This window comes from Wyeomyia smithii, chromosome 3 (assembly GCF_029784165.1).
Source record: "Wyeomyia smithii strain HCP4-BCI-WySm-NY-G18 chromosome 3, ASM2978416v1, whole genome shotgun sequence".
Lineage (NCBI taxonomy): Eukaryota > Metazoa > Arthropoda > Insecta > Diptera > Culicidae > Wyeomyia > Wyeomyia smithii.
In genome coordinates, this window is record NC_073696.1 from 274,443,552 (window position 1) to 274,469,242 (window position 25,691).

At 37.7% G+C, this 25,691-nt stretch overlaps 1 protein-coding gene across 6 annotated transcripts in view; it reads left to right on the forward strand.

The window, feature by feature from the left end:
* The window catches only part of LOC129726897 (dystrobrevin beta), a 68,275-nt gene extending 43,547 nt beyond the window's left edge, over positions 1–24,728 (forward strand). For 2 of the 6 annotated variants that reach the window (XM_055684103.1, XM_055684102.1), the window contains 10 exons: positions 6,370–6,496; positions 6,803–7,102; positions 7,169–7,814; positions 7,877–8,000; positions 8,058–8,421; positions 8,480–8,680; positions 8,985–9,101; positions 11,101–11,151; positions 22,825–22,868; positions 22,927–24,728. In XM_055684103.1, coding sequence (XP_055540078.1) covers positions 6,376–6,496; positions 6,803–7,102; positions 7,169–7,814; positions 7,877–8,000; positions 8,058–8,421; positions 8,480–8,680; positions 8,985–9,101; positions 11,101–11,151; positions 22,825–22,868; positions 22,927–22,986 — 2,028 coding nt within the window. In that variant the 5' untranslated portion in view covers positions 6,370–6,375 and the 3' untranslated portion in view covers positions 22,987–24,728. Of the gene's footprint in view, positions 1–6,369; positions 6,497–6,802; positions 7,103–7,168; positions 7,815–7,876; positions 8,001–8,057; positions 8,422–8,479; positions 8,681–8,984; positions 9,102–10,529; positions 11,049–11,100; positions 11,152–22,824; positions 22,869–22,926 lie in introns of those variants that run through there. The other 4 variants (XM_055684104.1, XM_055684107.1, XM_055684106.1 and 1 more) reach the window with 4 other exon arrangements.
* Positions 24,729–25,691: the final 963 nt, after the last annotated feature.

The following is a 25,691-nucleotide window of genomic DNA, read 5'->3' on the forward strand; positions in this document are numbered from 1 at the left end:
CGCTTTGGATATTACCGCTGAGCGATGAAGGTCAAACGTCAATTTCGAATCTAACAGGATGCCAAGGTCGTTTACCTGATCTACTCTCGTTAGTGTAACGCCATCAATTTCGTACGCAAACTCAATAGGCTTGGAGATGCGATGAAATGTAATTACTACACATTTGCCAATACTTAGAGTTAGCTTATTTCTTTGGCACCAACTAGCAAAAATATTGAGTAATAATTGTAGACGTTCACAGTCCTCCACGGAACGCACAACGAAATAGAGTTTCAGGTCATCCGCATAAATCAGTTTACAGTTATTCTCAAGCAATAGGGCGGCATCGTTAAAAGATAATATGAAAAGCAGTGGACCCAGGTTGCTTCCTTGAGGAATCCCTGACGCATTAGTGAAAGGTTCCGAAGTGCAGGAATCAATTTTAACTCGCAGTGCTCTATCCGAAAGGTACGATTCAAACCATGAAACTAGTTTACTTGAGGCACCGAGTCGAGAGAGTTTACAGAGCAATATTCGATGGTCAATCTTGTCAAAAGCGGCTTTCAAGTCGGTATATATCACATCCATCTGAGCCTTCATTTCCATGGTCGCAATACAGGTGGAAGTGAATTGCAGTAAATTACTAGCCACCGATCGGCCGGGCATAAAACCATGCTGATCAAAAGAGATGTAATTTTTAGTTCGCTCTAACAGTACGCCGCACACAATAATCTCGAAAAGTTTTGATGCAGCAGAGCGACTTGTTATTCCACGGTAGTTTGACACGTTTCTACGATCGCCATTTTTGTATACAGGAAACATGTAGGACTGCTTCCACAAAAGTGGAAACTTTCCCTCATTGAACGAGCGGTTGAAAATACAGCACAGTGGATCTACTAATGCAGCTATACAACGGGTCAAAACCACAGCTGGAACTCCATCTGGACCAGGTGAATAGGAGCACTTCAATTTCTTCGCTGCTTCAACAACCATTTCATTTGTAATGACGAAAGATCGTAAATCGACCAAATCAGCTGGGACGTCAGAGGCAGCGTACTCGGCCTCCTGCTGAGATGTGCAACCTGAGTTGAAGACCGAAGCAAAATGTCTAGCAAAAAGGTTACATGTGGTTGCAGCAGTCAAGGCGGTTTCATCGTCGAGGAAAACACTCGATGGGATCGAAGAAGTATTCCGTTTGGAATTTACAAAGTTCCAAAAACCTTTCGGAATGCGCCGAAGACTCGATTGAATTCTCAGGACGTACGACTTATAGAGTGCAGCGTTAACTCGACGGTAAGCGTTACTGGCTACCTGAAAATTATACTTGTGTTCGAGTGTTCGATGGCGCCGCAATCTACGTTGACATGCGTTACGCTCACGTTTTAGTTTACGTAATCCCGGTGTACTCCACGCAGGCGAAGCTGCAGCACGTTTGGTTGGTGCATTTGTCAGTCACTAAACTTATCAGCCATATCATCAACGTCACTAGAAGCAAAAAGCAGATCCCAATTCACCGTTGACAAGTACGCAAGTAAAGCAGCAAAATCGATCCTACGGTAATTAAGCGGTCGCTCAGCATTGGCGACAATCGGTGCGATACCATCAGTGACGGCGGGCAATGAATGATTCACAGTGATAATCAAATTCTACATGAGGTGATTTATTAGCAATTACACTACCCGTCATAAGTTTCGAATCGCTTTACTGAGTATTGCAACACCCAGTTTGAATATTGCAACGCCTCCCGAAAAGTTTAGCATCACCTGGAATAGGTGGATATCTCGTGTTTCTGACAACCTAGAAAGTTGCGGTTTTCAGCAAACTTGTTCCGAAGGACAAAAGCTACTGTATGGTGGCCATTTCAGTGTGAAATTTTACCGCTATGTGGTGCTAGTGGGCACACAATGAGTCGTATTTTGAACTTAACTAATCTTACGATTGCGACCTGCCAGAAAGTTGCGGTGTTCAGCAAACTTGTTCAGAAGGCTAAAGGCTTCTACATGGTAGACAATTTAATACTGAATTACCCCGCTATGCGGCGCTAGGGTGCATGCAGTTTTTCATATTTAGACTTCAACTTATCGCGTGATCATTACTACCCACAAATTTGCGGTGTTTGGCTTGTGCCACCCGTTCCTGGTCAAGCATATTACAGTTACAGAAATTTGCCCATTTTGAGTGATGCTAAACTTTTCGGGGTGTTGCAATATTCAAACTAAGTGTTGCAATACTCAGTAAAGCGATTCCAAACTTATGACGGGTAGTGTATATATGAAAATTTCAACCGCTATACTGCTAGCCATGCACGCTATATAGCAAACCACGCACTCTAGCCACACGCTCTATAGACATGCACAGACACGCTAGACATTCACACGCTATGTAGCAAACCACGCACACTATATAGCAAGCCACACGCGCTATAAACATGCACACATGCGCTACAGGCATGCATACACGCCATAAACATACACACACGCTTTAAAGCAAGCCACACACCTTATATATTAGGGACACACGCTACAAATATTCACACACGCTATGTGCACACACCCTATATATTCATACACTGGATGATGGTGGCTTCTCAAACCACCTGGCGGTGCGAGTCTCTTTCAGTTTCGGGTTGTTTTTTGCCCAACGATATCTGAATCGGATTACCGCTGGTGGGGTCCAACTCAGACCGAAGGGGAGCCGAACTGAAAGAGGTAGGACTGCAGCTAACCACTACCACCGCCGCTGTTGCCCGCTTCTGATCCACTTTGCCTACTGCCATCGGTGTTGATGTCCGATGCTGCTGCCTGCTGCTTGTAAACTGATTTGCTTGAGGAGAAACAGTCTCTTATATAGCCCAAAGAGTGCATTTCTGGCTAACTAGGTACTCCATTCTGTCGTCCTATTTAGGGAAAGGCAGCAAGCGACCAATCAAAAATCGACATTTGCGTTTCGACATTGTTCAACAATTTTCAATATTACGATAGTGTGAACAATCAGATTACAATTTTCTGCATTTGGACGGGTGCTTAAATAATTTTCCAATCGATTGCTGCAAAAAAGACAGAAATCGGTTGGAAACTGACTGGGTTTAAAACGTTTGAAATTGGACAATTTTTGTGACGCTCTCGATGTTTTCGGTTTTGAAATTGGATCCCAGTATTGAAATTGGGTCCCTGTAATTGTTGCCGTAAGACGTATTCTACGTCAAAATCACATCCGTAACATCCCTGATCTACAGTCAAGTAACAACACTGTCGTATATTTTGCATATGTTTCTAGTTTTTTTGATCTCCATTGGTGTACGTGCATTAGTTTGTTCGTCGTACGCATACGGAGCTAAAGAAAATATGACAAGTGCTGTCAGGTATTCCGATTAGAAGATACTTAAAAAATTACGAAATAACATATATTGATACATATCTTGAAACGAAGTGAACAAGTGAATATTGATTCCGCTTTGGAAGCATTAAAATGTGCAGTTATTGATGCCAGGAATCGTTTTGTTCTAAAGGCTCAAGTGAAATTTGATCAACCAATAATTAACGAAAATCTTCAACTTCTAATTCGTTTGAAAATACCGCAGACGTCAATATCAACATTCTCGTGACCCTGTTTTTAAAATTATTCATAAAGATTTACAGAAAAAGAAAAAACATAGATTTACTCTTCTGAGAATAAAATTTGAGACTAAAGTTGAAAAATTGAAACCATATTCAAAACCCTTTTTGGAAGCTGTCGAAGATTCTTAAGAAACCTTTAAAGCCTATTCCAGTTTTAAAAGATGGTAAACATTTTGTTGTATCCAATGAACAAAGACTTGCGCAGCAGTTCGAGATTATTCATAATTCAAGTTTGAATTTTGTGAGTTCAATTGAAAACAAAGTTACACGTCAATTTAAATTAATTTCTTCCCAGGATTTTTCACCTGCAGAAATAATTGAACCTGACTTGAATGAGATTAAATCAATCATTAAAAATTTCAAAAATATAAAAGCACCTGATGACGATGAAATATTCAACACATTAATCAAACATCTTCCTCACAATACAATTTTTAGTAAAAATTTTCAATTGCTGCTTCAAAATTGCATATTTCTTGAAATTATGAAAAAATGCAAAAATTACTCCAATTTTAAAGCCGGATAAGAATCCAGCTGAGGTTTCAAGTTATCGACCAATCAGTTTGCTTTCTTCAATAAGTAAACTGTTTGAGAGAATTATTCTTAACAGAATGATGTCACACATCAACGAAAATTCAATTTTTGCAGATGAACAGTTTGGATTTCGCCATGGGTGTTCCACTACTCATCAATTGCTCAGAGTTACTAATATGATACGAGCTAACAAATCTGAATGTTATTCCACTGTAGCTGTTCTTCTATACATAGAAAAAGCATTAGACAGTGTTTGGCATAAAGGTTTGATTGCGAAATTACAAACTTTAAATCCCAATTTTTCTGATTAAAATTTTAAAAAGTTTTCTAACTGATCGAACTCTGCAGGTTGTCTACCAGAGCAGGTGTGCCTCAAGGTTTCGTCTTGGGTCCAGTCTGGTACAACATATTTACTTTTGATCTTCCTGATTTACCTCCAGGATGCACAAAGTCATTGTTCACAACACTTCAAGTCGAGACTCTCCTCCTAAGGATGGGCGGTTTTACGCCCGAAATCGGTCGAGTTTTAAGGTAAAAATTTTAAAATGTTCAATGTAATAAGAACGGTAAGTGTTGTGTTTTTTCTCGCGTCGCGTCTTATGAGTGATGTTAGTTTTTAGGTTGCACTAAAATACCAAACATTGAAGTGAAAATTAGAAGCTTTGTCAAAATAAAATATTAACAATTTTCGACGAAAATCGTTGCAATCCTCAATTGCTACGATAAGCTCTCCTCATAGCCAATAAGTTAGCAATTGAGTTAGTTGTGAGTTTACTTCCCTTTTTTGACAAGTAGGTTTAAATCCCTTCAAACGATAAGTCCTAACTGCGAAAGCAAATAAATCTTAACAATTAACATAATAAATTTTCTAACAATGTTGTTCATTATTTACTAACAGTTATCATAAATACTTAAGCTACTAACAAACTCCCCTTTAAAGAAAACAGCACGATCTCCACCCTGTTCTACTTTAGAGAGAAACATGAAGATTTGCTTCCTTGCAAGAGGAGCTAGTATAGAATTCGAACAAGGTAAAACCGTTCATCATCGACATTACAGATTTAAAAAGACATTGTTAATAATTAACAGCAAATCACGCAGTTTGTTTTATTACTGATATGAATTGCGTACTTTTTTTTCACATTGTTGAACTATTCCACGACTTAACTGGTAAGAAAAATTCCATAATAGAGTTCAAATTTTCACTCTAGAATAATTTAAAATAAACTTTTCTGATTCTATGCATACCGAAACAAATTTTGGTTATACTATATAATATTCAGTGAAATGTGAAATTGCACAAGCACACGTCATTGAACGCAATCAATCACAACCGAATAGTGGTGCTCCGATCGGAGGTTAGTGACATTTTCTGCCCAGCAAAAGCGCTAATCATCGGTAGACACGGACCGGACAGGTAACAGTCAAACACCACCCGACACAACTCTGTCATGTTTATTGAGCGATCATAATGCCGCCTTCGAGGCTCAATGGACCTGAACAAATATAAATCCGAATTCGTTTCCAGTTTGGCCATCCAATTAGCAATTTGCTGTGTTATATTTGCCAGACCACGCGTGGCATGCAGGCGTGGGACGCGCGATTCCTGCATAAAATGCGAAATAAATCACGCGAATTCTCTGCACCCGGGGCTTGTGTGTTTGTGTGTGACTACATGCTGTCTAACGCAATAGCTTATGCCACAACGATTTGTTTGTGCATTTGCTGCGATTATGTGTGTACATTACAGCGCGACCGGAGTTGGGTAAACACCCGCCGTGACTAGTTGGTGGGACCCACCGTGACTCGATGACATCTCGATGTTTGCTCACAAATTTCACTATCGATGAAAGGTGAGTTTCATACTGCGACTTAAAACAGATTGGACACTGGCATACGGGCAGGTTATCCAATAAATTATCTCGACAGATGAAATATGCAAACCAGATTGTGAACCGTAGGCAGGTTAAAAGCAATATTGCCATTGGAACGAAATCTACAACGTAAAATATTCGACTCTCACCGCACCGCAGCAGAATTTTCCGCACGTACAGCAATGTGAAACAACTTTTGCATGACGCTAATCCCTGGAGAAAGCGAAGATTAATTTTGCCAACAAGTACTAAACAATCAACTCGTAACTTCGTTAGGCCTAATGCTGCCACATTTGACGACTTAAAGCCAAGCTCTACCAAATTAATTCCGATGTGTTTTTGTTTCTTTTTTGTTTTTTTTTTAGATAAACATGGAAATGGAACCACGTGTGGCAATGCTGCAGGATCTTAAGGTTCAATCGTTCGACTCGATTCGTTTTGCTTCGTATCGAACAGCGTGCAAGCTGCGCTATGTTCAGAAATCCACCAACCGTAAGTTTCTTTTATGTTTAGCTAACATCAAACGTTACAGTTCTGCTATTAAGGTTATCACCCGCCAATTTATCCAGCAACAGCCTCTCAGATTTCAGTGAAACTTGTGAGTTTGATGACTTCGACAATATAAGCAACTTTTTGTCTAGTTGTAATCGTTAAAAAACTGAGGAGAAAAAATTTCGTAGATCCTTCAGTTCAAAAAATTTAAAAAAAAGTTTCACTGGAATCTGCGAGGTAGTTATTAACTTCGTAGACGAGTTTACGTGAACTCTTCCACCATAATAACACAACTCCAATCCACAGTGCACCTGGTGGACATCTGGAACGTGATCGAAGCGTTCCGCGAGAACGGTCTGAACACACTGGAGCCCCAGAACGAGGTCAGTGTGAGCCGGCTGGAGACGCTGGTTTCCTCGCTGTACCACAACCTGAACAAACGTCTTCCCCCAACGCAACAAGTTCCTGTCGATTCCAAAGCTAGTCTGCTGCTGAATTGGTTGCTGGCGGCCTACTCGGGCGACAACTCCGGCAAGATCCGGGTGTTCTCGATTAAGGTTGCGCTGGCCATTATGTGTGCCGGTAAAATGGTCGACAAACTAAGATGTAAGAATTTCTTCGGACTTTGGCATTATTCTTTTGATTAACATGTTTTTATGCTAAATTTTCTAGATATTTTCTCACAAATCTCCGACGGTGCAGGTCAGCTGATTCATTGGAAACTGGGGGATTTTTTGCGGGAAGTACTGGCCCTGCCGGCAGCCGTGTTCGAGTCACCAACATTCTACTACAAGGAAGGATTGGAGAGTGAAATTTTTCCGGTGGAAAATAAGATCACGGTTAACGATTTTATGACCGCGTTCATGTCCGAACCTGGTCCCGCTTGCTTGGTTTGGCTTCCGCTGCTTCATCGGCTGGCTACCGTCGAAACCGTTGTACACCCGACCATTTGTTCCGTTTGTCTGAGGGAAAACTTTACCGGCTTCCGTTACCGATGTCAACGGTGTCATGCCTATCAACTTTGTCAGGACTGCTTCTGGCAGGGAAGAGTTTCTCTGAATCACCAAAACGATCACGAAGTGAAGGAATACTCCAGCTATAAAAGTCCAAGCAAACAGATTGGCCACTCACTACGAAAAAGCTTCCGATGCGTGCCGGAAAAACCGAACCAGGTGCTCCCTCGGTTTCCGGAGCAGCCGGAAAAGACACTAAATTTATCGCACATCGTTCCGCCTTCGCCATTACCATCGCATAACGGTTTCTCCGATGGAGGCATGATACCGGGCATGTACGATCGAAGCAGTACACTGGACTCGAGGTAAGAAGGATTTTTTCTTTTAATTCCTAGCCAGATTCTAGCTCGTACTTTTATAAACTCAGGGGAACTGGACTTTCTCTGGACAGCAATGGCACTTCACTCACCCGGGGAGGAGCAAACTCGAACGACGAAGAGCACCGGCTGATCGCTCGGTATGCCGCAAGACTTGCCCAGGAAAGTCGAACGGTAAATCCAGTCTCTGTTGTGCAGAATGGTTATCCAATAACAGGTTACTTTCCGCAGCCCGGAAGTTCCGCGCCCGATCCGGTGCAGATCGGGCTGGATAGCTCCCGTGCCCAGCGAGAGCTGATCATGCAGCTGGAGTCAAAAAACAAAGAAATCATGCGTGAGATTCAGAAACTCCGCCGACAGCAGGAAGCTGAACAGGTGGCGCCCGAGAGTCCTGCCCTGATGAACGAGCTGCGTGCACTGCGACAGCGAAAAGGTGAACTGGAGGGTCATCTGGGAGCCCTGCAGGATTCGCGTCGGCAGCTGATGGCTCAACTGGAGGGCCTGATGCGAATGCTGAAGAACCACCAGACGCAAAGTCCCCGCTCAACACCGAATTCTAGTCCGCGGTCGGGTAAAAGTCCACCGCTACCGCAAGGTGAGTGAACCTATTTTTTTGAATATACACCAGAGATATGATTGTCAAACCATTGCAGGCCCCCAAGTGCCCAACTCCTCGCGGGGTCCTCTGCCACCGAACGTTCCCGTTCATTTCCAGCAAAGTCTGCTGCAACAACAGCAGCAGCAGCAGCAACAACAGCAACTCATGCTCAACAGTCATCATCAGGAACCACCGAACGGAATGGGCCATCCACATCCGTTGGACATGCAAAATTACGCCCCCAATGGAAACAATAGTAAGTAGATCCGCTCCTCAGAGCAATAATGTAATCCTTGCTAGAAGATGATATAATTTCACCGTGATTCGGCTTCCGCTTCCTGTGTTTTTTAAGTAGTAGATTAGTAACTCTCATAGCTAGATTTAATCTTAGATTTTAGGTTTTCAAATTTGCTTGTGTGACGCTTTCAGCGTATATGCTTAAACTGTCATCCAAGTGTAGGTCTTGCAGCAGAAGCTTTTGATTTCACTTTTTCTTTTTTCTACAAAGGGTTGGGGAAAAATTAGAAGATTTAACCCCCTTTAACAATCAACCATTGCAGATGGATCTAATAGCCTGGCCCGAGTTGCGGCCGGTGCCTCCGGGCGGAACGATTTGCACTACGCGGCCGATTCCGTTTCGTCGGCAATGTCCTCGCTAGTGCGTGAACTGAACTCAGGTAGCTAGCAAACAGAAGTAACCTCACAAACCCCTTCATTCCGAAGGGGGGATGAGGCTCGTTATTTCTCCCCCATGTTTGTGTCCGTTGTTTTTGGAGCAAACATTTAGTTTGGCACCGAAGCTCTATGCAAAAACTAAAGCATTCTGCACCATCCTTTTATGGCCATCCTCTATATTGGCATAAATTTTACTTTTAAATTTTTTTTCAAACTGATTATCTCTTTTTCAACTCGTGCACAGCGAAATTTTCCTCCTGTTTATTCAACGCCAAATTCTTCATTTGTATTAGCTAAGATGTCTCATGAACTAGTCTGTCTTTTCGTGTCATGTCACTCACTAAAAAGTCAATGTAGTTTTAATGTTATTTGTGATCTCATCTTTCTTACTACTGATCAACTAAATTTTGTCATAACACGAGAAACTTATTTTTTTTTACAATAATATAGTTGCCTCTTCCAAAAAAAGTATTTCATGTCAAAATCATTACATCGTAAAATGAAAAAAAAAAATGCCACGTAATTATTAGATCCGCCAGGTGTTAAGCAGTCAAAATTGTATGAAAAGCCCAATCAATCAAAATCATCATGAAGCATCGTTTCGCAGTTGATCGAATCGAACCGAAGAGCAGAGGAATTTTACCCAAACTCGTCGATGGAGTTGGTAACACCCTTATCAAATTTGCGTGAAATTTTGTGAATAAAGTGAAATTGGTAATCTAAGCAACATTGTATATTCGAATATAAAAACTTTTTTTTTCTTTTAATTAAAATTCTGTAAATCCTTTTAATTAACACATTTCAACAACAAAAAGTTAGATTAGCACATTCATTTTTTGTTTGTTTTGAGATTCAAAATATACACAAATAGGTGCTCGAATTATCAACGTTACCAACTTCATAAAATTTCCCCGAAATCTGAGAGGGTACTACCAGTGACTGGGCGAATTGGCGTCAAAACCCTCAGTATTGTGTTTTTAGCTAGCAGCTTTTGGCAGTGTTGTACCGCGTGTGAATGTTTCGAACAAATATTTCTACATTTCCTTGTTGGTTGCCTGATTACTTTTGTCAATTTTTCTCATCTCAGTAAGCGCAGTATTGTTTCCCATAGTATTGTATAACACACATAAACCAAGTAAACGATGTGCTCCAGCAGTCATTTTGTTCTCTTTACATATATAAATTGTATATTCTCAGTGTGCGTAACTTGATCGTATACGTGTGCGTGCCTTTATATATACAGCATAACCAAGCCAAGCATCATCGAGTCAACGTTGCTCTGTAACGGCTTTCTGCCCATGGCTAACATGTTGTTCATCATCAACTCTACACACCGTTTTGAAAACTTCTCATTCCACAAAAATAGGATCTAAGCAATCACTGGTGCCCACCCGGGAAATAACCTCTACATTACGGTATTGAATTTCTAGGTACTTCTCCACCGGAAAAGGCATTTCTCAAGGAGAGGAGAGTCTAGCTTGATTGCACCAGTACGGAAACTTTCGTTCACCACGCACGTGTACAAACTTCAAAAGCCAAAGAACCAAACTCAAAGATCGCCAGCGATCGATCGTTGTTAGCATAGCTGTACTGCGAAGGTTGCTTCTATCAGAACATTTTGTCCCGCAGTCGTTTTTTTTTTTAGTTTTTGCTTTCAGCCAGCTTTTACAAAGCATACTTTTTCACGCGTATATCTAGCGTGCTGCCAACACTGCGAAAAACATTCCGCAAAGCTTGCTTTGCTTCAAAACTCACCAAAAAACCACTTGTAGTAGGCACTAGCAAAGACATGATATGAAAGACACAGCGGTGAAAATTTCTCAACACAAAGAAAACATAAATGAGGCACACCACTTTTTTCGATTGTTTTTTTTTTCGTACTCAACTTAAATGTCCTAGTTTGGCTACATAGAGGCTACCATCCAAAACGACCAACACAAACACCCCCCTTACTACGAAAACCACAACAACACTGAATACCAACACGCAAATATCTTTCAGAAGGATCGGACGAAGAGTATGACATGCGTTACCATGTCAGACAGCAGTTAGGTAAGCTAACGAAAAAAACGAGAGGATTTCAGCTTCCGCACTGAATTCGTGTTGTTTTTTACTGTTTTTTTATTTTTTGCAATTTTTTTATGATTATGTAGCTTTTTGTGATGAATTTGAAATAATCGAAATAATTGTCACTATCAGAGACTGTCACTTGTTAGATAATCTCCTCACGCTACTTTCGTGTAGAGTAGAAAGGAAAGCATTTTTTCAACATTTTAATTGGTATCATATCATGAGCTCTGACCAGTTGATAACTTCCCAACTGTTCAGACTGGAATATCGAATTCTTCTGCGAAACCTAGAAGCTGACTGTCCCCGTCGATGGTTAGAATAATAACAGCATCAAGTCTTTCGTCACTCACTACAAGTGAAAAAAATGAACTGAAAATTAACCTAGAAATTTTTGCCAATCCTATTCCTCTTTCCAACTTGCGATAATTCAGCCCTAAAATGCCGTTATACTCGTGTGTAAGTTCAAGTTTTAATCAACCAATGTGTCCTCTCCTTCCGCACAACTTTTGCTCTGATTTCACACAACAATTGTGTGAAATGCATAAAGCAAGATTTGTACAATGAACACAGTGACATAAGGAAGTTTGCTGAAGATCGCAACTTTGTAGAAAATCTGAGTCGTGAGATACCTAAGTTGAGGTCAAAATATATGACGAATTTCGTGCATTTCGGCGAATTCTGCACTCAACTGTCCACCAACAAAAAGCCCTTGACCTTCAGGACAACTTTACCAAAGAAAATATACTAGAGCATCAATTGCGTTATGACCAACACACATTCGTTATCCAGGTTTCGAACTTAATCAAAACTTACGCTGGTTTCGCACAATATTGATGTAGTTTTACACCGTCCATCTTTTGGAGAAACAGCGAAAAACAAAGAAATGATATCTGGAATCTTTAAGCTCAAATCAAATGATGTTATATTCATAGAAATCCCTAAAACTATCGCAACCAGACTGATACGACGCCCAGGTTCATAACTGAGGCAGTCCAAGCTACTTCGCAAATCGATGTTGATTCGATTCCGATTTCGCTGAAACTTTGCATAGTTGTTCCCTTTTGATAAAGAGGTTAATTTATAATATAAGTTTTTCATGTAGACACACGACTGCTGTTTCAAATGCAAAGCAAAGCAAAGATGTAGGTAATAAAATTGCGGCTCTAGAAACAATAAATACTCTATTGAAAAATTTTCTATCAAAATATAGTGATGGTAAAATGAAAAACAAAAAAGTTATTTAACATTTTCACTCAGAACTTATTTGAGTGTTTTTTTTTTCTAATAACACAATCCAGCCCGCTGTTTTTGGACCATGACTAATCATTTTCATACTAGCCCTGTTGAAACTGCATATGCGTAACTCACCGGCGTTGGTAAATGACATGCTAAAAAATATTTTATGGCGTTTTTTTACTTGAATTAAATATAAATTATTAGAATATTGAAGAAAGAGGCAGGTTGACAGAGAGTAACCTAAATCAATAACTGTTATGTTACAGAACGGGATAAAACGAACTTACGAAACAGAAGTTTGGCGCGCTCACGTCACTCACTCTGAATAGGGGTTGCGTTGTAGTATGGATATTAATGCGGGAGAATATTGAAGAGATAGAGATAGGAGAAAACAACGTTGAAGATTAAGTGTTTTTCTGCTATCATTAGCGATTCCGCTTACCGAGCAACGCCCATGATATTTAAATGAACCGTTGCGTAGTCCAGCCAATGGTCAATTCGAGAACAACATTCGAATAGTTGTTTATCGCATGACATAAACAATAGGGTGTCAATAGTGATCGACTTTTAAAAATTTAGTTTTGGTATCCTCGAAAAAAGTCCCCATGCAAAATTCCACCTCAATAGAGCAGCAGCCACTTCCCAACCAAGTATAGATACAAAACTACATTCCCACAGACAGACAGATAATCGATACTAGACACCTTATTTCCCGTGAGAGGAACAACAATGTCCGCATAGGAGCGAAGAAGGTAGGCAACGACAGAAAAAGTAGCGATGAAGTTTTTTTGGTAACTACAGGTAACTACAGGTAACAGGGACAAAGCCGGAAAATAAAAAGCTAGGGAAGTACAGGGAGAAAAATCGGATAAGAAAATTGTTTCTCTCTGGAGTTCCAGCAGATTAGGTTTAAGTAGATTTTGTTTATTAAAATCAATTTAGCAACAGACTTGGTGATCAGTATTCTATCAGCACGAATGAGCTTGAGATTGAGCTTGACGATCGCACATTTTGTAGTTACTCCTCTCTGATTGATCTGAGCTAGTGAACCACGTACATGGCTAGTAGGGGTGTGCGAAACTGGCTTTTCTGGTGTCGAAACGAAACGAAACGAAATTAACCGTTAATTTCGGTTTCGCCAAATTAGTCGAAACGAAATCAAGGTGGATTTCGAGTTCTCGAGACGAAACGAAATTGGTCTCTAAATTTCGCGAAATTTCGCGAAATTTCGAAAAATAAAATAAATGATTCTGAAACATAGCATTACAATGATTTGAAACGTTGGAGCGTACGCTAACGAAGTACCCTTCAGTAGCTGATCGCAAGGTGCTTACCTGGTCGACGAAGAGTAACGTAGGTATTCAGATATCGATAAACCGACAATGACGAGAAAATCAAAAATGTTAAAAACTGAAATCTTGATGCATTCATTTATACAGATTATATTGCAGGTAATAGTAACGCGATAGATACAAATGATATAAAGGTCAAACTCGAAATGTCTTTGTAAATAATAATTTAATAAGCTTCTGAACTGATTCTTTTGGTTTGAATGCAACTATGTTTAAAATAGTAATCCTTCTTTCATAGCACTTTCATCATTCAAAATCCAAGTTTTGTCCTAGAGCTCGCACTGGAAAAGATGAAAGATGGTAGGTAGGATTTGGACCATTCCTGTGAGTTTTGGTGTCCCTAGCAAAGATAACTTTTCCAAAGAGTTTTTCCCTATGCAAACGTAAAAGCGACGAATCCGATAAGCAATTCCTCGGTGGCCTTCTGATGCATTTCTGCATTCTCTAAAAGCTTTAAAATTCACAGGAATGGTTGTAAAGCTGTGAAACCTTTGGGGGGCAACCATTTTTAGCTTTAGGGCAACTTTTTTTTCGCTTTTGTCGACCAGTGTTATTGAATTTTTTTTAACACCGTTTAGTCAGACTAGACTAAGTGACATCTTTATCAATTCGAGGAAAACAAAATTTAAGTTAACTATTCTGTAAACTTTGAAGTTTTCAATATGTTTGCACATTTTTTAATATAACTTAAAATTACTTTTCAACTGAACAGTTCCACAAAAAATGTCCAAGTTTCAATATTTTTTGTCATTTTAGATTTGGCTTAAACTTTGCATAAACGTTTCTATAGGCTGAGAAGCTATTTAAAATGCTATTTTGGGAGGATTATTGTGATTATAAATATTTTCAGAGCCAAAAGTTTTTTGATCAGTGTGACGTCTCTAGAAAAGTTTTAGATAGTAATTTTATCTTTCCGATAAAAAAAAAATCAAAAATTTCATTTTTTTAATGTAAAAGAAACATTAAAATTAATATAAAAAAGCTTATTTTCAAAAATCTTATGTTTTTTGTATAAAAATTACAAAAAAAATACCGAAGCGATGTCTTCAATAAATTAATTACCCACAGAGTGCCCAATTGGAGATTAAATTATTTTTTCAGCTAAATCGGTTTGTTTGACTGGCGTAACTAGTGTCTCTGGTAAGGTTGTAGAAAATAATTTTGTCCTAAAAAAATATGCCCTGTGAGTTTCGGCGACACCAAAAAAAAAAATCCATTTGGGACCATTCCTAAACTACGTGGTCATATTTTGATCCCTTTTATACCCTCCTACTCTCCCGTGTTCTTTCGTGGTCTTTTGTTTTGTGATCTTATTCTGCAAATATATGTGGGTCATTCCATGTCAAGTGATCAGGCAAATGCAACGACCCTCTCCGATTCGCTTCAAAATGACTAAAATGACTTGTTCTAGGTCGAAACTGAAAAATCCAGAGTATTGGGTTAATCGGACACCCCCCCACCAATTGCGGGGCCCTCCAATTTTGTATTTTTTGATAAAAAGTCATTTTCCATGTTTTGGAAAAACATCATATCTCAAAGGCCGTAAGAGCTACAGACAATATTAGATACTCTTTTTGAAGGTTATTAAATTTACAATCGAATGGCATCATCAGATTTTGCAAACAGTGTTGCCAATATTGATATTTTTACGTTTAAAAACTAAAACTTCGTTTATCTCAAAACACCTCCTATTTTCTCTTAAATCTGATGTCACCAATGTGTTCAGCGGAAAATTTTACATAAGAATCACCTATCCACAAAATGCAATATGCGCCGTTGCGGAGATATTCAACTTTTAAGATAACGAGTTCGTTAAATTTCAACAATACGCCTACAAATGCGACAAGCCTTATTAAAACGTATCCCAAACTAAATCACCGCTTCAAATCTCAAAAAGTGGTTTCTCATATTCTACTTGATGGTACCTGAATTAACAGCCATTAAAGTACAACGTGCGTTTCATTAATTATAATTATTTAACAAGTTTGTCAGAAAATAACGTTTGATTTTTGTAGCACGTGACGACTTTTGTTTAACTTTTGGCGTTACATTGAAATAGGTACCCGGTCAGAGCTTGACAATGTCTTCATTAAAATGGTAACGTCAGCTTGAGGTGTCGCCGAATGCATTCCTCGGATCCCTGGAACAGATTTAATTGAATCTAACCTGGCAGCACTGACAACTGGTGGATTTTATTGCTCGTTTTATCAGAAATTTGAAATTTTTCTTTGAGTTGCCGAACCATTTCCTCTCCAGCACTTTCTAGACCTTCATTTTGCTGACTAAAAACAGCCTCAAAGGTTTTGATGCCTTTAGCAGTTTTTCTCTACTGTATTTATTCGATCGTTTGACCTTCGACTCACTAACGGGTGATTGACCAAGAGATTGCAAAACCATGTTAAGGCAAACCAGCTGTGTCTTTACTATACAAGTAAACGATTAAAACAGGTTCAAAACAATTTCAAATAAAACAAAACAATAATGACATCGCAGAAGTGAGCTAATCACTTCATTTCCAACATTTTCATGTTGTAAAGAATATAGTGTGAAAAATCCTTTTACTCCGCTCATGCGGAGTTTCCAATTCTTCAGCTAAATGATCCAACACACCAGTATCTATAACAAGGAAATAATGACTGTTAACTATAATGCTTGTAACAATACTTGTGCTGAGGTATACTATTTTCATCGATTGCTACACCTGTTTCCTGATCCATCATTCTATCTTGCGAATTAATCCTTACAACCTCCGCTCTCAGTGCTGCATCATATTGGATGCATGTCTCTGACCTTCTACTATTTCCTGATTGTTTTCATGAAACCTGTCATGAAAACATGACGAAATGATTATTAAATTTTTCTTACGAGCACCGCCATGGCAATTCAGCGGATTGCAGCATTGTTTCTGTCCAGCTGCAAAATATTGGCCAAACTGTTTTTCGTGCCTTCCGCATATAGTTTGCAAACGTTGAACACCAAACTTTGCCATTCGATTGTAAATTTAAAAACCTTTAAAATCGGTATCTAATATTGTCTGTAGCTCTTACGGCCTCTGAGATATGATGTTTTTCCAAAACATGGAAAATGATTTTTTGTCAAAAAATACAAAATCGGAGGGCCTCGCAATTGGAGGGGGGTTGTCCGATTAACCCAAAACTCTGGATTTTTCAGTTTTGACCTAAAACAAGTCATTTTATTCATTTTGAAGCGAATCGGAGAGGGTCGTTGCATTTGCCTGATCACTTGACATGGAATGACCCATGTACAATAAAGTATGAAAAATTTATAAAAAAAATGAAGGTTTAAGAAAACGGATTATTAGTTATTGCGCAAATAGTAAATAGAATTTTCAGTAATATCATTTTATCAAAACCAAAATAACAAATAGATAATGGTTGTTTAATTTTTATTAATATTTCATTGTCTTTAACAAATATAACAGTTTCCTTACCTGAAAGTAATTTAAAATACGCTATTCTGTTGAGTATATTCAAAATGATTTTTAATTTGTTGTTGAGTATCAAAATAAATGAAATTTGTTTAAGCAGTTTGATCTTACCTTAGTTTTTTTAAATAAATTACAAAGTTTTGGAATGTCGAACAATATATAAACATCTTTCTTTCTTCCTTCAGTTCACGAACATCCAGGTCTTATATATTTTTTTGAGGACCAAAACGTTGATTTTTTTTTACCGGTCGTTGAGTTCCAGGAAAAATGTCATAAATCCCGACGCATTGTAAAATAGAACTATTATTCTAAAGAAGCAAATGCCATATAAGACAAAGCCTGTTTAAATAAAAAAAAATTTCTTCGTTCGGATAAATTTGAAATATGTTTCAAAAATTTGATTACAGTTAATTGCTGACAACTCTCAAACTTTCCGTGACACTTATTAATTATTAAGTCGTGTCAAATAAATTTATTAATTAAAAAATTGCGAAAACTTCGTCTTATGTGGTCCCCGTGGTTCTGTGGTTAGTGATGTCGGTCGGCTAGCTCTCCCACACGGTTGTGATATCGGGTTCGATTCCCGATCAGGTCGAGGAACTTTTCGAGCTAGAAATATATTCGATTCAGCACTGGGGCACGGTGTATCGTTGTACTTATCCTACAACATGCAAAATGTGCCGAAAACAATATCGATAACGAATTCTCTCAACTAATCTAGTTGATCGAGACCGCATTAGCCCCCAGGCTAATAAACCCCCCCCCCCCTCCTCCCGTCTCCCTATATATGGCTACGTGGTTTGGGAACGGCCCCTTTGGAACAAACCAAAAATTATTTTTCTTTCAACCAATCAACAGTTAGAATGGAATGTTGTAATGCAACAAACAAATAATTTTCTCTTTACTCAACTGAGTTGTTCGTAATCATCCTCGTTCTCTTATTTCTCGTTCTTTCTATCCTTTCTTTTCTTCTACCTTGTATATTCGTCAAGTGCAAAGTCAGAATCACTTTTATGCTATAATCTGAACTTGTTTTTGACATTGTAAAATTTTGTGCCCCCTAAAACGAGAGTAACATTTCTCAGTTATGTGTTCAACGAGAGCGAACCATGTACTTTTTATTCATTCATTAATAAAGTATACTTTTTTGGTTACACGTTTAAAACATTTTTGATAAGGTACCTGGCAATTTTGAAACCTATGCTGACTTTGAAGTCAGAGTGTTTTGAAACAATACTAAAAACTTAGGCAATTACAACTTTTTCTGCTTGACACATCGATCACTCTGTCTGCACACTATAAGGCATGATATCTGGTCAGCCTAGTGATAGCAATGAACTATTTGAAAAAACACATTTAAATACACTACGGTGTGCGAAGAGGAGTCCACTAACACAGAGAAATCCGAAAAAGCGCTTAAAAATTTTTACAAGTCGAGTAGCATAGAACATTTGGCCTGTAAGATAGAGCTTCAGAGTTTTAGTTTTGACAGAAATTGCTATGCCCTCCTAAACGAAAGACAAAAAGTGACCTCTTTAATCTTGTGCGCTGCAAATATAACCACATTTTGATGTACGTAAAAGATGCGTAAAATTTATTCCTACAAACAAATTACTAGATACCTTGTAGCGCATTTGGACGGCTTCATATTCCTCGAATATGACTTCAGTGATGACATGAATTTTATGCTCTGCGTGAATAAAAAATACCTCCCGCATGATGTAACGGTTTTGTCTTTAGAAACAAAAATTACCGGCTGAGTGTTTATTCTACTATGTCTGACTTAGTATACCAGATATCTGTTGAGATATATTCAATTTAATTTATAGTCGCAATGAGCACAAACCAAAATAATGTAATAATCTGCATCGGAAATTTGGTCCGAAACTTCGCGAAATTTCGTAATCGTCGAAATTGGAAGATTAATTTCGCGAAATTTTAGGTGGAATTTAGCGAAATTCAACGAAATTTTTCGGCAATTTCGCGAAACCGAAATTTCGCGAAATTTCGGGAAATTTCGAGTTTTGCGAAATTATACGAAATCATTCGAAATCTCGCACAGCCTTAATGGCTAGGAACCACGTACATGGCTACTTGGGGCTAGTTTGCCATCTTCAGTGTACAACAATTCAGTAGCTATCGCTTTGTATGGACCGATAACGGCGCCGGCCACATCTTTACGATCGTTAGAGTAAGGATGGTGGTGTGTTAGGGTGTCGTTGTTGTCAAAGAACGAGTTCACCTCTGCATCTCCACGACTGCGGCGGAAAGGAAGGATTGTGTCACCGTGGTAAGTGACTGAGTCGGACAGTGTTGCGCGCGATGTAATTCGTTGCAAAGACGAACAATGAGTTTCTTTCTTCTCAGACCCCGCGGGCCTATACCAGCAACGCGCGCGTATACAACTCACCAGCAAAAGCATTCAACTGTTTGAATGTTTGTCTATTACTATCCCCGCGTATCCTCGAGAAAGCAAATACAATTCGGTAGGCGCGAATTTTAAAAGGTATACTCTATTAAAGAATCAACGAGGGTCTACGGCCAAACGGTCAGCCCGAATTTATCTCTACATCACCGCGACTGCAGTGTGCTATTATGTCACCGTATTTAGGGCCGGCGTCACACTATTTTCCCGAGTACGTACGTAATTGGGAAAAAAGGGTGACAAAGGCATAGCCAGGAAGGGGGGGGGGGGTGCTGATTCAATACAGATGAGATTATGTTTCAGGTCTATTCCTGAACGTTCCGATGACGGGCTATAAACCTTTTGAAACATTGTTTTTTTTTCCCCAATCATATGACAGTACTTGACAATTGAAGTTGTATCGAAGATAACTGTTTCACTTTTTATAGGGAGTTTCAAAATCAAACGCTCCGTTCGCTCGCCAATGGAAAACCCTTTCATCTTTTCAGTGTGAGTTTCTGAAGGAGACCAGATTCTCTCTTAGATCACTGGTGAAGATATGTGGATGATATTTTTTGTATCTTGAAACAGGTCTTTGGAAAAATTACAAAAAAATGGTATTCATAAAAATATTCGCTTTACTCGGCAACAGAACACAACATCCGATTTTTTTTTGTTTTTTTTATGCAGACATTGTTAAATCGCATAAAAAATTATTAAAAAAAATATCTCAAAAAGATATTTTTTTTAAAATAGTGTTTTTTGTCATGGAAACTACAAAATCATGGGTAAATAAGAAAAAAAATAATAGAAAGCTATTTCTCATTTCTCTTAAAGATAAAAAAAATGAAGCCAGAATGGTTTTGCAAATGATATAATGTCGATATTGTCCTCTCAGAAAAAATGTTTACCGAAAGACGAAAAAATATTTAAAAAAGCACAAAAATATTATTATAAATTGAATATTATCTAGAATAATATTATACAAATTATACAAATATTTTCAGAGCCAAAAAGGCTTGTTCGATCGGTATAGTGTCTTCGACAAAGTTGAAGATAAATAAATTTCATTAGAACAATTTGCCTGGATTTTTTTTTTTTTAATTTTACCTTTGATATTTTTAATTTGTACAAGTTCAAAAAATTATCAGAGCTCTGCTAACAATATGTAGTTTTCGTAAAAAAAAAACAGTCTTTTAATAAGTGTGTTTTGTGATTTGTTTTCTCTTTTTTTAGAAAATCTGAACTTTCTCCCTCTTATTTCTCCATTGTCCAACAGCCAACAATTTCGTAGTTTTAATGAAAAAAAAAATCGAAAATAGACCTTTTAAAGATAATTAATTTTGATTTTTTTTTCTTGAAAGAAAAATAATTATCTTCAACTTTGCCGAAGACATCACACCGATCAAACATACCGTCATGGCTCATAAAATATTTGTAATCATCATTATCATGAGCAGTTCCACAAAAAATATCCCAGTTTTAGTATTTTTTTTTAATTGTCATTTTTGATTTGGCTGAAACTTTGAATAGACTATAGGCAAAAGATGCCGTTTTGTGTTTTTGGTTTAATTTTTTGGAACACGACTCATTTTCATACCTTTTTTTCCTTGATTACTCCATGATCGGACCGATTACATTGTTTAGGTAATCTTTTGTAGTTTTTATAAAAAAAACTGATATTCAAAAAATGAGCTTTTTAGGTAATTAATTTTTAAACTTTTTTTTACCTTTTTTTTTTCAAAAAACAAATAATTTTTTCTTAAAGTGTATGTTTTTTCCGGAAAGACAAAATTATTATCTACAACTTTGCCCAAGACGTCACACCGATCAAACAAACCGTTTTGGCCCCATAAATATTTGCAATCATCAATACCTTCCCAGAACAGCATTTTCCAATAGCTCCTCAAAAATGAGTCATGTTCCAAAAAGTCAAGCAATAGCACAATATGCCTGTTTTTCTTTAGAAACGTCTATGCAAAGTTTCAGCCAAATCAAAAACGGTCAATTAAATTGGTCGCCTGTTTTTTTGTGGAATTGCTCTCATTTTTACGAAATACCTTCTCAAATTCAAAAAAATACTAACTGAATACTGATTCAAGAAAATACTAATAGCACAAAATGACATCTTCAGCCCATAGAAACATCTGTGCATCTGTGACCAGCTCAAAAATGGTCAATTAAAATTGTTTGCCCATTTTTAATGGGATTGCCAAACTTTTAAACATTTCAAGAAAAAAATTTCAAACAAACGATTGGGGCGCCTATGGGTAATCTCCTGTCACTTTTCTGTGTGAGCTTCCTATGGCAAACAGATTTTTAATTAGATCTATGCGGATGTTCCTTTTTTTTTTTTCTAAAATAGGGTTACCTTGAACATTTTCTAAAAATTTGTACCTAATTGTGTTCATGAAAATATTCGTTTTACTCTGGCAAGAGAATAATTCGTAATCGGTGCTAGAACAATACAATCACTTTAAACTTTAAACTTAAGACCGACTAGAAAAAATGAACAGATTAATACAATATTGAATTCGAATAAGGACTATCTTGGATTTCAAAATGACGTCTGAGGACGATTGCTTGCAGGTTGTTATCCAGACAAATCAAATTGGCATCTAGAGTTGACTTCTGGTCTGGGTTTTTTTTGCTCATCTATATGGTCTGGGGTTGACTAACTGTGTACTATATGATCTATTATTGCGTGGCTAATAAAACCATTCGAATACATGGAAACAACACTGTATCAATGGGATTAACTGGACATTATTAGACATATATTAATCTAATTCGATTCGGTTGAAATCTACATTATCTACTTTTAAGTTCTTTATCCCATTTTGTTCTCTAGTAGTGCTACTAGACTAACTTCGTTTTTGTAATTCCAATAGCCATTTTTTATCCATGACTGTAGCAAAACGTGAGTCTGATTTGAATATCACAATGGTTTCCCCACGAATAAACCCTAGAATTTAACTATAATTGATCAACATGACAAAAGCTACTTAAAAACCCCCTCTTGCCGAACACGTACAAAAGATAATGAATCAATGCTTTCTACTCTGTTATTAGGACCCTACTTTCTAATAGAGCACCAGTTAGCACCCCTTTCTATACGTTTTGTTTTTTTGTTTAAGACTAATGTTTTACAAAATAACTAGAATAAAAATTACTTCGACTAATTGCTTAATAATCTTATCTTCAAAATTTTACAGATTTCGACGAGATGCAAATGGCCGGTCACGAATGGAGCGACAAGGTTCGAGTCTTCCATACAAGCTTCTTTTCTAATGATAACACTTTCTTTCATCCCAAAGGATAACGCTCAATGGCAGGAACAATTTGCCCAGTGGAGTCTCAACCCGCAGAATCAGTAAGGGAGAGCCCTACCGGCTTCAGTCATTTTCAATAGCCGACAAATTTTAGCTTAGAAAAGCTTATCAATCGTATCAATATGAACACAAACAGACTCATGCTAAATCAAATATAATCGCTAGCTGAAACAAACAAAACAATGTCATCGCTTTGACAGTGGACTGACTCCACGATCGGACCTTCTGTTATAATTTTCTATACTAACGCGCGACTTTTTCTGATTAAGTTATTACATTGTGATCTCTACCTTAACCTGCTAAGCATGCTCGATAGTTTACGACGTCAGATGACTTCAAACGTAACGATTCCATTCCAGCTTAAAATGTGACTTAACTAATACTGAGAGTAGCTACGGCGTTTATCTCAAAGATAATATCGATTTAGGTTTATGTTTAGGCTTCGCTATTGGTTACTTATTCAATTACGAACTTCTTTTCGGTGTACAATAAAGAATGTATATTAAAAGCTATCGATTTTATTTTAGTAAGTAATTCATCCTCGCCAGGCTAATTTTTTATACGGAAAATACAAAGTACTGTTATGTTTCTGTTTTGTTTTTGAATTTTCTTTGCATAAAATACTATTCGGAATAGTCATCGTCATATCCATAACTAAACTCTACTAAAGTGCGAACAAATACAACGCACAGATGTACAAACTAAGTCCCAACTATTCTAAGCAGCATGGACACTTGAAAAAAAAAACACTTCTCTATTTCATCATAGGAGATTAGCTTCCGAGCAATTATTTATCACAATCCTTCTAGAGTTTGTATATTCACAGTAATTAAAAATATTTTCGATCTACACTGCAATTGCAAAAAAACAGTATGATTAGGGTTAGAATTAGAGACGATTTTAACGTGCGCATGTGTGTTATAAAACCATTGTTAGGCCCTTATCGATGGAGAGACCAGTTTTTCAAAAAAAACTATAATCACGTTTAGTAAAAAGCAAAATTTATCGTAACTAAAAATTATTATTGGAAACTATCTATCATACAAAAAAAAAAAGTTTGGCAAGAAATAATGACTAAAATCGAGAACAGATTAACCTCTCCGTAAAAGCAGCTCAAGCGAAATCCTTTTGTTGTGCGAATAGGTGCAATATAACATTCCGGAACAACAGAACCACAAAATGTATCCCGTGAGTGGTGCCGTAGTAGGCTAGGAACAACGATAAAATGACGAACGGTAGCCCGTAACACACGAATCGCTAAGTAGACAGAATGTACCCTAGAAGCCGTCATCCGTGTTTAACGTGATTTTACACACACTCACACAGCGACCAGGTAAATTCCAACTCACAAAATAAACAAGCGCATTTATTCGTACACATGTAATCGAGTTTCAAATTTGTGATAAATGTTACGGTGAACATTTGAATATAAATATCAATAACACATGTGACTAATGGCTGCGGTGACAAGGTTTGCACCAAAGAAAACATAAAATAAAATAATATCTACCTGAGCAGCGGCAGGAGGGCGGAACTCAACAATTATTAGTATCATCGAGACGTACAGATAGGCAAAATGATGTCGAACAATAATACAATTAACACAATTTATGAGAAGAAGAAAACGAAAAGCTAATGCTGCTAATAATGAGTTACGATATGAGCAAACACAAGATATCCTTAACCTGAACAACAGCAACAACAAAGCAAGAAAAAAACGGCATGTATTCGAGACGAAAGAAAAGTATTAAAACAGATAAATCAAATATTGAACTAACCTAAAACTACACCGGCAGGTTTTGCTTTGATATCACAAAACACCCAAAACATTGTCGAGTGAGTTTTACGATCCGTCATGTATATAATAACCAATATATCACTATAAATTGTTCATCTTGATTTACCGCGTCACTCTCACTTTTATACAGTCATGTCAACTTTAAGGCCTCAATTAAAGTTGAACATATGAATGAAAAACTACTTTTAAAAAGCCTTTTTAGACAACGTCTTATAGCTCTGCAATCTCAATTTCTAGAGGTTCAAGTTACTCAGCAAACAGTTTTGTGATAAAATTTCACACAACTTTGCAGAAGAAACTATTCGTCTAGCAAGTCACGTTCAAAAGTTAGGTAAGGCGCCCTCTATACGGCGAAATTTGTAACTAATTCCATTAAAGCATATGAAGGACAGCAGTTAACGAAGCAACTTTCTATAAGATATGGATACCATAGGACTTGAAAAAATGTTTTGCCGTCCGTTTCTCGATTTGGACACACTGTGCGCCGTGTGTGTATTCGGGCCTTAAGGTGAAATCTTATTGAATCCAAAAATGGCCGACTTCGAGTCACCACTTCGAATTTTCAAAAGCACAAGACTCGGAAATACTTATTGCATTCCCTATAAAATTCTATTTTATGTTTGCTTCACCACAACAAACATGAAATAGCATTTTCACAGAGAACTATTTCCGAGTCTTGTGCTTTCGAAAATTCGGTGGTGACTCGAAGTCGGCCATTTTTGGATTCAATGAGGTTTCCCCTTAAGCCCCTAACACATTTCTATTTGAAAATTTACAAGGAATTTTCAAACAATTTTGCTTTTGCTTGAATGTCTGTCTTTGAAATTGCTTTAAGTGGCATACATTTGAAGTTAGAGTCACTTAAAAAAAGAGTATTTTGGAAACATAAAAGTCATGGGCGCAACTACGGGGGGGCTAGGGGGGGGCTGAAGCCCCCCCTAGAAAGTGTTTA